This window comes from Somniosus microcephalus, chromosome 1, assembly GCF_052327205.1.
Source record: "Somniosus microcephalus isolate GS21.2 chromosome 1, FLI_Smic_1.0, whole genome shotgun sequence".
NCBI lineage: Eukaryota > Metazoa > Chordata > Chondrichthyes > Squaliformes > Somniosidae > Somniosus > Somniosus microcephalus.
Genome location: NC_140987.1, coordinates 328,614,124 through 328,626,316, shown reverse-complemented (window position 1 = coordinate 328,626,316; position 12,193 = coordinate 328,614,124). Strand labels below are relative to the sequence as shown.

Here is a 12,193-nt window from a genome sequence, read left to right as displayed (position 1 = left end):
TAAGAAACTTTGGGCTTGCATTTTCCTCTATTTTAATCGTTGCTGTTATGCCTTTTAGTGTTCCTAGTCCCTCCTGGAACACTTCTTTTGCGTCAGTTAGCATTTTTGACAGTCGTCCAGGTGTGACGTCGTCATCCTTTTTGGCCTCAACCTTCAGTGCCTGTATGGAATGCCAATCTAATTGTATCTTCCGGATCCATTCACGGCCTAGCAGTGGTGGTCCTCCATCTGGCAATACATATATATCCATTTTAGGTATTTCCTGGCCTTTGTATATCACTTTCACCCTTATTTTTCCTTTGGGTTAGACTTTTTGCCCCGTATACGTCTTCAAGACAATCTCTGTAGTTTACAAGGGTATATGTGAAAATAGCCGCTTGTAGTCCCTTTGGTTTATGACTGTTAGGGCTGATCCTGTGTCCAATTCCATTTTCACTTGGACTCCGTCTATCTTGAGTGTAACCCACATAGTCTGGTGATCCTCCATTTTGGTTACCTTATGTAGCTTCAGACAACCCAGCTCCTTGCTTCCGGAGTCTGTGTCACTTTTCTGTTCGTCTGAACCACTGTCCATCACCTGGTGTACCTTTTTGTACTTCTCCTGTGGAGATTTCTTACTGTTGGTTTTCTTCCCAGACCTGCAGACTCTTGCTATGTGTCCTGCTTTTCCACACTGTCTGCACACTTGGTCCTTGAACCAACAATCTTTCTGGTCATGTGTTGTTCTGCCACAGCGATAGCACTTCCCTGTTCCATAGGACATTTCATTGGTGCCATATTCTTGCGGTCTCCGTTGTATCTCTGCAGCTCCCCTTGCGGCTGCTTCGTGTGATACTGCCATACTGAAAGCCTTGTCCACCGTAAGATCCTTTTCTGATCGAAGCCGTTTCTGGGTTCCTTCACTTTGTAGCCCACACACAAACTTGTCCCTTAACGTATCTGCTAGTCCCGCTCCAAACTGGCAGTGTTTCGATAGCTTGCGCAGTTCCATTAGGTACTCAGCATTGCTTTCATCTTTGTGTTGGTTCCTTTTATGGAACTTAAATCGTTCTGCTATCAGCAGCGGTGTGGGGTTTAAGTGGTCCTGTAGGATTTCTACTATGCTTTCGAAATTCTTGTTCACCGGCTTCTCTGGGGTTATTAGATTTCGCAGTAACCCATAAGTTTTTGCACCCATGGAATTTAACAAAACCAGTGCTTTACTAGCATCTGGCACTTCATTCGCCCTGCAGTACACCTCAATACTTTCCACATATGTCGCCCAATCTTCGACTTCATTGTTGAACGTAGAGATACTGCCACTCTTCGACATCCCTGGGTGTGATTTAACTGTCAAAAATGGCGTCTCCTGCGCTTCCCCTTCTTCTCCGCTGGCACAAAATGGCGTCTCCCGCGCTTTCCCTCCTTCCCGCGCTCGCACTTCTTCTCCGCTGCGGCTTCTAAAAATGGCGTCTCCCGCGCTCTTCCTTCTTCTCCGCGGCTCAATGGTGTCTCCCGTGCTCTCCCTTCTTCTCCCCGCAGACACTGTTCAGCCCTTGAGCCCTGGCTGTGCTCTGCGCGTTCTTTTTTTTTTTCTCGACGCCGCTCAGTCCTGAACCCGGCTGTTGCTTTACCCTCTCTCCGGTTTTTTTTTTTCGACGCCGCTCGGTTTTCAACCCCCGGCTGCGCCCTGTGCGCTTCACCCTCTGTCTTACCCCGTCGACGCTGCTCGGCTTTCTTTCCACCGTCGGTCGGCTCCAGCCGCCGCTGTCCAGGAAGGGTCTGCGCTGGACCTGTCGTCAGTCTCTTGCTGATCGTCGTGGCAGGAGAACCAAGCCCGGCTCTCCACAGCCTCCCCTGCGATGTTCACTCTCTGCCGGACGACTGGGCGGTTGCTCGTGGTCGACGCCTGTGTTCCTGGCCTCGACTTTTTTTTGTTTTTTTTGTTACACCGCCCTCCCGGAGCGAATCCTCGAAGGGAAATGCAGAGTTGCAGGTAGATTCGAATCGACACTCGTCGCCACTGTTAGATCCGTAATTCTGAGAGTATGCTGTTTTTCAATAACCACACGGATGCTGTAACTTAACGATAAACAGGTATTTACTGGAGGAGGGTAGTCTCAAGACTGGGGGTACAGAGGCATGCGCAAGGCTTATATACAGGTGTGGTCACTGCCGGTACTACAGTATACAGGAGCTGTAAAAGTAGTTCTGTCTTAAAGGCACATACACTACACCCCCCTTTTCTGCTTCATCTTATTCTCTATCTCTTTCGTCATCCAGGGAGCTCTGGCTATGGTTGCCCTACCTTTCCTCCTCGTGGGAATGTACCTCGACTGTACCCGAACCATCTCCTCTTTAAAGGCAGCCCATTGTTCGATTACAGTTTTGCCTGCCAATCTTTGATTCTAATTTACCCGGGCCAGATCTATTCTGAACCTACTGAAATTGGCTTTCCTCCAATTAAGTATTTTTACTCTAGATTGCTCCCTGTCCTTTTCCATAGCTAGTCTAAACCTTATGATACTGTGATCACTGTTTCCTAAATGTTCCCCTATTGATACTTGCTCTACTTGGCCCACCTCATCCCCAGAACCAGATCCAGCAATGCCACCTTTCTTATTGGGCCGGAAATATACTGATCAAGAAAGTTTTTCTGAATACACTTTAGAAATTCTTCCCCCTCTCTGCCCTTTACACTATTACTATCCCAGTCTATATTAGTATAGTTGAAGCCCCCCATTATCACTAATCTATAGTTCTTGCATCTCTCTGTAATCGCCCTGCAAATTTGCTCCTCTATATCCTTCCCACTAGTTGGCGGCATATAGAATACACCTAGTAGTGTAATGGCACCTCTCTTGTTTCTCAACTCTAACCAAATAGATTCAGTCCTTGACCCCTCCAGGACATCCTCTCTCTCCAGCACTGTAATACTCTCCTTAATCAATACTGTCACCCCACCTCCTTTCTTCCCTTCCCTATCTTTCCTGAATACCTTATATCCAGGAATATTTAGAACCCAATCCTGCCCTTTTTTGAGCCAGGTCTCCGTTATCACCACAACATCATATTCCCATGTGTCCATTTGCACCTGCAGCTCGCCAACCTTAATTTACCACACTTCGTGCATTCACACACATGCACTATAAACCTATCTTAGACCTTCTTGTATTCTCTGTTGGTCTGACTCCACCTAATACCATACTATTTCTTACTCTAGTGTTATGCATCTCTCCCAATCATTTGTGCACCTTGTTTCTCCTTTCTAATGCTACATCCTGGTGTCCACCGCGCCCCCCCATCCCCACACCCACCGCAAAATGAGTTTAAACCCTCCCAAGATTGCCCTGTCTAATCAATAGGATGACATTGGTTCGGCCTGGGGGTTGTCGTTACTTGTGGTTGGGGACGGGGATGTCCGAGGTTGCCCTGTCTAATCAATAGGATGACATTGGTTGGGCCTGTTGGTCTTTTTATGCCCTCCTTTCCACGCCTTATAGGAAAGTTTACAAAACTGATTCTCCACAAATAGCAGAGACACGTAAACTGACCTTTGCCGAATTGTGTAGGCTCTTTAACCAAGTTTATTAAAGTAATGTAATTTCTCAGAGTGTTTACTGACCTTCCAAAGATCAATGACTTTTCCAGGCAATCTTCACGCAAAATCAGAGCAAATATATAAAATCTCTCAGAATCATCCCAAAGCATTTCCCATACAATGAATTACATTTGAAATGTAAATTTAGGCAAGCACAGCATCCAGTTTGCACACAGCACGGTCCCACAAACAGCAATGAGATAAGTGACCTGTTAATCTATTTTACTGGTGATGATGGTTGAGGGATGAATATTGGCCAGAACACTGAGGAGAACTCCCTGCACTTTTTGAAATAGTGCCATGGGATCTGTGACATCCACCTGAGAGGGTAGGCGGGACCTCGGTTGAACATCTCATCTGAAAAACGGCACCTCCGACAGTGTAGCACTCCCTCAGCACTACACTGGAGTGTCAGTCCCGATTGTGTTCTCAGGTCTCTGGAGTGGGACTCAAACTTCTAACCACATGTTCTACCAATTGAATCAACGTAAAGATACTAAAATATCTCTTAATGTTGAATTCTATAAAACCTTGCTGATTTTTATTTTGTACTTACATGAGTTTCTGGTGAAAATTCATTATTTTGTGAATCAGGAATTCCTGGTTCGGAAGGTATATCTTGGATTGTAAATGCGATCGGTCAAGTTCTTCATCAAAATCACCAACCTCAGCTTTAAGATAGGAAGACAAATACACAAAAAAAGGAAAGGGACATAGAAACGTGTGCAGCAAACCAGAGAAATAGGTGAGCAAGTTACATCGGGGGTCATTTTAATATTAGGCAATGGTCTATGACGGGCGATATGGAATTAGCAGTGCATTATACACCCCGTCTGGTTGGGCATATTGTATAAGAGCAGTTAATTCCATATCATTCACCATCGTACCAAGTTAAAATTACCCGGAATGAGTCTGAACCATAAATATTATGCTGCATTAATTCTCGGGATATGAGCATCGCTGGCAAGGCCAGCATTTATTGCCCATCCCTAGTTATCCTTGAGAAGGTGATGATGGGCCTTCTTGAACCGCTGCAGTCCGTGCGGTGAAGGTACTCCCACAGTGCTGTTAGGGAGCGAGTTCCAGAATTTTGACCCAGTGACGATGAAGGATTGGCGATATATTTCCAAGTCAGGATGGTGTGTGACTTGGAGGGGAACTTGGAGGTGTTGGTGTTCCCATGATATTGCTGCTGTTATGGTGGAGATGGAGCCTCACTCACTGTGGGAAGAGCAGTTTTCTCGACACAGTTAGGCCTTCATTCTATTCTTTTTCTCATTGACGTGTAATGTACATCCACCTGTTAAATCTTCTATTCATGTTGTACGTGTTCCCCTTATGGGGTGGAATCTGCATTCGGGCCCTCAGGATGTCAACCAGAGATCAAACAGCTGAAGAAACAACAGCTTTCCTTTAAGCGTTGGGGTTCAGTCGCACAAGTTTCCCCTCAGGCTGCGTTTACAATCTCAGCTTCAGGGAATTAAAGTGGTTCCCTGAGCAGTAAATCTGGAGTCAGGGCTCAGGCCTGGATCCCAGGAGAGGCTGGGAGAGGAGCATCTGCCTCACTCACTACTGGTCAGCTGAACAGAAGCTTTACCCAGGCAGTGCAAACAAGGCTCTGTCTAGCTTAAACCCGGACTACAGCTACCGGTCTCAGTAGGTCAGTGTAAATATACATACATCTGGCATGGACATAAATCTGACACTTTGATCTAGAGGCATTTAAAAATAAAAATAACATAACTGCAGTGTTGGCAGAGAGCCCAAACTGCTTCCACAGCTCAATTAGACGTTTAACCTTCTTTTGAACTCAATAGGATGGATAATTCTGGTCATTACTCACCCTGGATGATGTGAGACAGTAACAGTGCGGCACTGTTGTCACTGCAAAGAAGCCTCCCGGCAACCAGGTCTCGTTTGATTTGCTGAGCAAACAGATACCTGCAGAAGTAACGAGATCCGTTAGAATATCTCCATGCAATCACAGTGTAGAAGTTAGACAGACAGGCAACACAGTCGGCACCGCGAGGAGCACCAAAACTAGAGCAGGGACTCCCCCTTGGTGCATCTCATAGCAAGTGCAGCACAGAAAGAGGCCATTCAGCTCATTGTGCGTCAGCCATCGCTCAGTGGGTAGCACTCTCATCTCTGAGCCAGAAGATCATGGGTTCAAGCCCCATTCCAGAAACTTAAGCACAGCACTGCCTGTAGTTCACGGGAGACAACCAACACTCTTAACACAAACTGATTTATATTTCAAAACTGCAGAGCCATATACCTGCGTGTACATTTTGTAAAGTAAATATTTATCTATTTGAAACCAATAAAACACTGGAACTCTTTATATTTTGCCTTGTGGCAGAACCACTGAATGACTCTGGCTAACTGTATATAATTCTTTTTAACGATGTTCTAACGCCAGCCTAAACCTGTCCCATTGTGTTAGGCATTACTGTGTTTCGTATAGAGTTTTCATGTACGGGGCGTGGCCCCTTTAACAGTGCGGGCAAACGCGATGACGTCACGTCGCAAACCACGGCGCTGCCCAGGCAGTCCTCGTGGCATCTCCGTTGAGTAAAGACCTGTTTAATTGTTCTCTTGTGTCGATCTCCGTTATTCGTTGGAATTCGTTAATTCCTACAGCCTTCTGATTAATGAATTTGTCTCTAAACCCTGTGGGGTATAAACATATCTTGTGTGGTAGCGCGAAACAAGTGATAGCGAATCGGCAGCTCGTTTCACTGTTGCTCGTTTTGAGCCACTGCCCGAGACACATCTCTGCTCCAGGATATTCAGGTAGGGTCAAGGTGATGCTTCTTCCTGGGTTCAGGCCCCACCCCAGCACTTGAGCACATAATCTAGGCTGACACTCCAGTGTTGCACTGTCAGAGGGGCTGTCTTTCAGATGTTAAACTTGTTGTGTATGTACCTTTAAGAGAATAACTGGTCTTAGATTGCAGTACCGGCAGTGACCACCCCTGTATAAAAGGCCCTAGCAGGCTTCTGTATTTCAGTCTGACATTGCCTCCTGTTCAAGTAAAGTACCTGTTAAACTGTTCTCCCGAAGTCCGTGTATTATTGAGGCGCGGACTTTACAGTGGCGACGAGTAAGTACGAACTCACCGGCAGTGTGGCAGCATCTCACGGGGATCTCGCCCTGAGAGAAGGGTTCTGGAAGGTCGTAGTCTGAGCAACAGGCATTGACCGAGGGCAACCGCCCAAAGAGTTCATTGGTGTTTGGAGAATTGCGGGAGAGACTGTGGAGAGCTGTGCAGTTAAGGTGTTCCAGAAAATCGTGCTGGTAGCAGGTAGCGCGCTGACCCTTCCGGACTGCGGCGGGCTCAAGCTCGATCGAGCGGCTCTACAAAACGGGCCGCACAGCGTCGCCGGGAAAAGAAAACGAGAGAGAGAGGGTGGAGCATACAGGGCGCGGTCGGTGCTCAAGAACAGGGCAGTGGAGAGAAACTGAACGGGGGGAAGGAAAGCGAGACGCGCCGAAGCTGCGGGTCGCCGCCATTACCCCGTAGAACGCTAGGAGCAGCGTGGCAGCAAGGGGAAGAAGCAAAAGCGCGGGAGGCGCCATTTTATCCCGTTGGGGAAGAAGCAAAAGCACGGGAGGTGCCATTTTATTCCATTGGGGAAGAAGCAAAAGCGCGGGAGGCGCCATTTTAAGTCACCCAAGATGCCGAAAAGCGGCAGTATCACTGCTTTCGACAACGAGATAGAAGACTGGACCACGTATGTGGAAAGAATTGAAGTGTACTGCAAGGCAAATGAGGTGGCCGATGGAAACAGGGCGTCGGTATTATTAAATCTGATGGGTGCGAGTACGTACGGCCTATTGCGGAATTTAATTACCCCAGCTAAACCAATGGAGAAAAGTTTTGAGGAGATTGTTCATATCTTACAGGAACACCTAAGCCCTACACCACTGCTGATAGCAGAAAGATTCAAGTTCCATAACAGAAACCAGCACAAAGATGAGAGCAATGCTGACTGTCTGACGGAACTACGCAAGTTATCGAAGCGCTGCCACTTCGGAGCAGGACTGGCAGACACCTTACGGGATAAGTTTGTCTGCGGGCTCCAGAGTGAAGGAACCCAGAAACGACTACTTTCAAAAAAGGACCTGATGCTAGAACAGGCTTTCAGCGTGGCAGTATCCTACGAAGCAGCAGCACGGGGAGCTGCGGAAATACAACAGAAACCACAAGAATACAGCACTAACGAAATGGCGTATGGAGCAGAAAAGTGCTATCGCTGCGGCAGAACAACCCATAAGCAGAAGGACTGCTGGTTTAAAGACAAAATATGCAGGCAATGCGGAAAAATGGGACATATAGCAAGAGTCTGCAGGTCAGGAAAGAAAACCGACATGACAAGAACTACTAAGGAACAGTACAGGAAAGTAAAGAAACTGACAGACAGTAGTTCAGAAGATCAGGAGAGTGATAAGGACTCCGGGAGCAGGAGACTCAGTTGTTTAAAGTTACACAATGTGATCGCAAAGGAAGATCACCGAACCATTTGGGTCACCCTCATGATAGCAGGGTCCCCAGTAAAGATGGAATTGGACACAGGATCAGCCCTAACTGTCATGAATCGACGAGACTATGAGCGGCTATTCTCACACATACCCTTAAAGGACACGTCCATTGTATTGAAGACATACACGGGGCAAAAGGTCTACCCCAGAGGAAAAATAAGGGTGCCAGTTGAATATAACGGAAAGGAAACACAGAAACTATACATGTATATACTACGAGATGGAGGACCACCATTATTGGGACGTGAATGGATCCGAAAAATACAATTGGATTGGCATTCCATTCTGGCACTAACTGTGACTGACAAAAAGGATGATGACGTCGCACCTGGATGTCTGTCACAAATTCTATCTGACGCGGAAGAGGTGTTCCAACAAGGACTTGGGACTCTAAAAGGAGTAAAGGCAACCATAAAGATTGAGGATAACGCAACCCCAACATTTTTCAAGGCCAGACCGGTGCCATACGTGATCCGCCCAGCCGTTGAAGCTGAACTGGAGAGTCTGGAGCATTCGGGGGTGCTGTCTAAGGTGGACTGGAGCGAGTGGGCCACACCCATCGTTCCTGTAATGAAGAAAGCATTGAGCAGCACGCCTGGGGAGCCAAGGAAGGTTCGCATCTGTGGGGACTTCAAGGTGACTGTGAACCCAGTCCTGCACACAGTACAGTATCCTCTTCCGCGGATAGAAGATATTTTCGCCTCACTATCTGGAGGGAAACGTTTTACAAAGATTGATCTGGCTCAAGCGTATCTACAAATGGAGGTGGAAGAAGCATCTAGGAAATACCTCACGATAAACACTCACAAAGGCCTTTACCAGTACAATCGACTGGTATTCGGGGTAGCATCGGCCCCAGCGATTTGGCAGAGGGCAATGGAACAAGTCCTGCAAGGGATCCCGGGGACCCAGTGTTATTTGGACGACATCCTGGTTACGGGCGAAAATGACAATGAACACTTTACCAACCTGGAACAGGTGCTCACGAGATTGCAGGAATATGGGCTACGAGCCAACCGCCCCAAATGCGAGTTCTTCAGGAGACAAATCTCGTATTGTGGTCACATGATTGATGAGGAAGGGTTACCTAAGTCGCCGGACAAGATTGAGGCTGTAGTCAAGGCCCCAGCACCGGAAAATGTGTCGCAACTGAGGTCGTTCCTCGGGTTGGTGAACTACTACCATAAGTTCTTGCCGAATTTATCTACAATTCTGCACCCACTGAACGCCCTGCTTCAAACTGGTGTAACATGGAAATGGAGTGATGAGTGTGAGCGTGCCTTTCAGGAATGTAAATGTCTAATCATTTCAAAAGAAGTATTGGCCCACTACAACCCAACACTACCGATTCGGTTGGCATGTGATGCGTAACCTTACGGCATTGGAGCGGTACTGTCACACAAATTCCGTGACGGTTCAGAGAGGCCAATAGCCTTTGCATCGCGCTCGCTAACCTCAGCCGAGCGTAACTACATCCAGATTGACAGGGAGGCCCTCAGCCTGGTGTGGGGGGTAAAGAAGTTCAATCACTATCTACACGGGCAGATATTCACCCTACTAACTGATCATCAACCCCTGGTCTCAATTTTTAATCCAACGAAGGGCGTTCCGGTGATGACGGTGCAACAGCTGCAAAGATGGTCACTTTTTCTAGGGGCACATCAGTTCGACATAGAGTACAAAGGTACGAAACAGCATGGAAACGCTGATGGGCTGTCACGCCTACCGTTGCCTACGGCGGAAGAAGCACCTGCAGTGGACCCTGTGGAGATATTCCATGCGACCATAGTCGAATGTTTGCCTGTTACAAACGCAGGTATTGAGAAGGAAACCCGAAATGACCCGACACTCTCTCGGGTCTATGATTTGACGGTGAAGGGATGGCCAGCTTATGGCGACTCACTGTTGCCAGCATTCTCGCCAAGGAGAGAACAGCTGTCAGTGTGCTGGGGAACCTTGATGTGTGGATCCCGAGTGGTAATTCCACCCACGTTGAGAGATAGAGTGCTCAATGAGCTTCACGAGGGTCATCTGGGAGGGGTAAAAATGACGAGCCTAGCCAGGGCGTTTGTGTGGTGGCCGGGAATCGATAAAGAAATCGAGGATATGACCAAGAGATGCACAGGATGCCAGAAGGTCCAAAACGCTCCACCACAGACCCCGCTACATCCATGGGAGTGGCCCTCATCTCCATGGCAATGGGTACACATTGATTTTGCTGGTCCATTTATGGACTCAATGTTTCTAATCGCTGTGGACGCCCATTCGAAATGGCCAGAGGTCATTAAAATGTCCTCCACTACCACGGAGAAAAATATTGCAGTCCTAAGGACCATCTTCGCCAGGAATGGGTTGCCAGAACAGATTTGCTCCGACAATGGCCCACAGTATGTGTCTGAGGATTTCCGGAGGTTCCTGAAGAATAATGGGGTGAAACATTACACATCTGCCCCATATCATCCAGCCACAAATGGATTGGCTGAGAGGTTTGTTCAGACCTTTAAAAAGGCCATAAAGGCAATGTATAATGATGACATACCACTACAACACAAGGTGGATAATTTCTTGTTTGCTTACCGGAATGCGACACATGCAGTAACCAACCAAACTCCAGCTGTACTGTTTTTCAACCGATGACTAAGATGTCACTTGGATTTGCTCAAACCAAACATAAGAGATGTTGAGGATAAGCAGTTCCAGCACATAAATGAGAAGCCAACCAGGAGCTTCAAGATAGGGCAACCAGTCTTGGCCCGCGACTACCGAACAGATAAATGGCAGCCTGGAACGATATGCACACAGCAGGGACCACTAATGTATACAGTGGACGTTGGAGAGAGCATCGTGAGATGCCATGCTGACCAGATTCTAGAGTCACAGGAACAAGCCAAATCTATACCACAAGCAGGTGCACTTGGTAATGAGCCCGAAGTACAGATTGCGCCTACCTCAGAAGCAGGGGTATTGGAAGCTGACGAACCAACCAATGACAATGAGCCAGAATTGACTCCACCGCAAGAACAGGATACTCGAGAAAGGCGCTATCCAGTCAGGATCAGGAAGCCTCCTCAAAGACTGAACTTATAAATGACTATTTCAGTTGATGTATATAGTACCGAGAAAATTGTAATTGTAATTAGTTATTATTTAGTTGTTAAATGAATGTTATGTACTGTTTGTCTAAAAGGGGAGGAATTGTTGTGTATGTACCTTTAAGGGAATAACTGGTCTTAGACTGCAGTACCGGCAGTGACCACTGTTAAGTCCATGAATGATTGAGACACGGACTAGCAGGAGAGAAACAAACAGAACTTTACTGGTGAAAGGCATAAATGAATCTAACAAAACAGAGGCTCTCTAGCGCCTTTTATACAGGGGTGGTCACTGCCGGTATTGCAGTCTGAGACCAGTTATTCTCTTAAAGGTACATACACAACAATTCCTCCCCTTTTAGATAAACAGTACATAACATTCATTTAACACTAATGATAACGAATTACAATCACAATTACTGTTGCTAGATACATTGGTTAAGTTTAAGCAATTATAAGTTCAGTCTTTGAGGAGGCTTCCTGATTCTGTCTGGATAACGGCTCCTTGGAGTATCAGGTTCTTCTGGCAATGTTGAGTCGAAATCAATGTCGTTGTTTGGTTCATCTGCTTCCAATATTACCGGTTCTGTGGTAGCTGCAATTGGAACGTTGATTTCATTACCAGGTGTATCAGATCGTGGTGTGGAGTTGACGTTTTTCAATGACTGTAGAATCTGGTCAGCATGGCGTCTTACAATGCTCTCCCCAACGTCCACGATATACATGAGAGGTCCTTGTCGTGTACAAATCGTTCCTGGCTGCCATTTCTCAGTGCGGTAGTCCCGGGCCAAAACTGGTTGACCTATCTTAAAACTCCTGGTCGGCCTTTCATTCATATTCTGAAACTGCCTGTTCTTGACATCTCTTCGGACGTTTGGCTTAACCAAATCCAAGTGGCATCGTAGTCTTCGATTGAAGAACATCATGGCTGGAGTTTGGTTGGTAACCGCATGTGTCGCATTCCGGTAGGCAATC

The 12,193-nt window shown here is 47.0% G+C and overlaps 1 protein-coding gene across 1 annotated transcript in view; it reads right to left on the bottom strand.

Moving 5' to 3' along the window:
* Window positions 1-12,193, bottom strand: part of LOC147124900 (FERM domain-containing protein 7-like) — a 114,417-nt gene that overhangs the window by 25,460 nt on the left and 76,764 nt on the right. The window contains exons 5-6 of the mRNA XM_085994605.1: window positions 5,424-5,521; window positions 4,137-4,251 (exon numbers count right to left, since the gene is read on the bottom strand). Coding sequence (XP_085850731.1) covers window positions 4,137-4,251; window positions 5,424-5,521 — 213 coding nt within the window. The remainder of the gene's footprint in view (window positions 1-4,136; window positions 4,252-5,423; window positions 5,522-12,193) is intronic.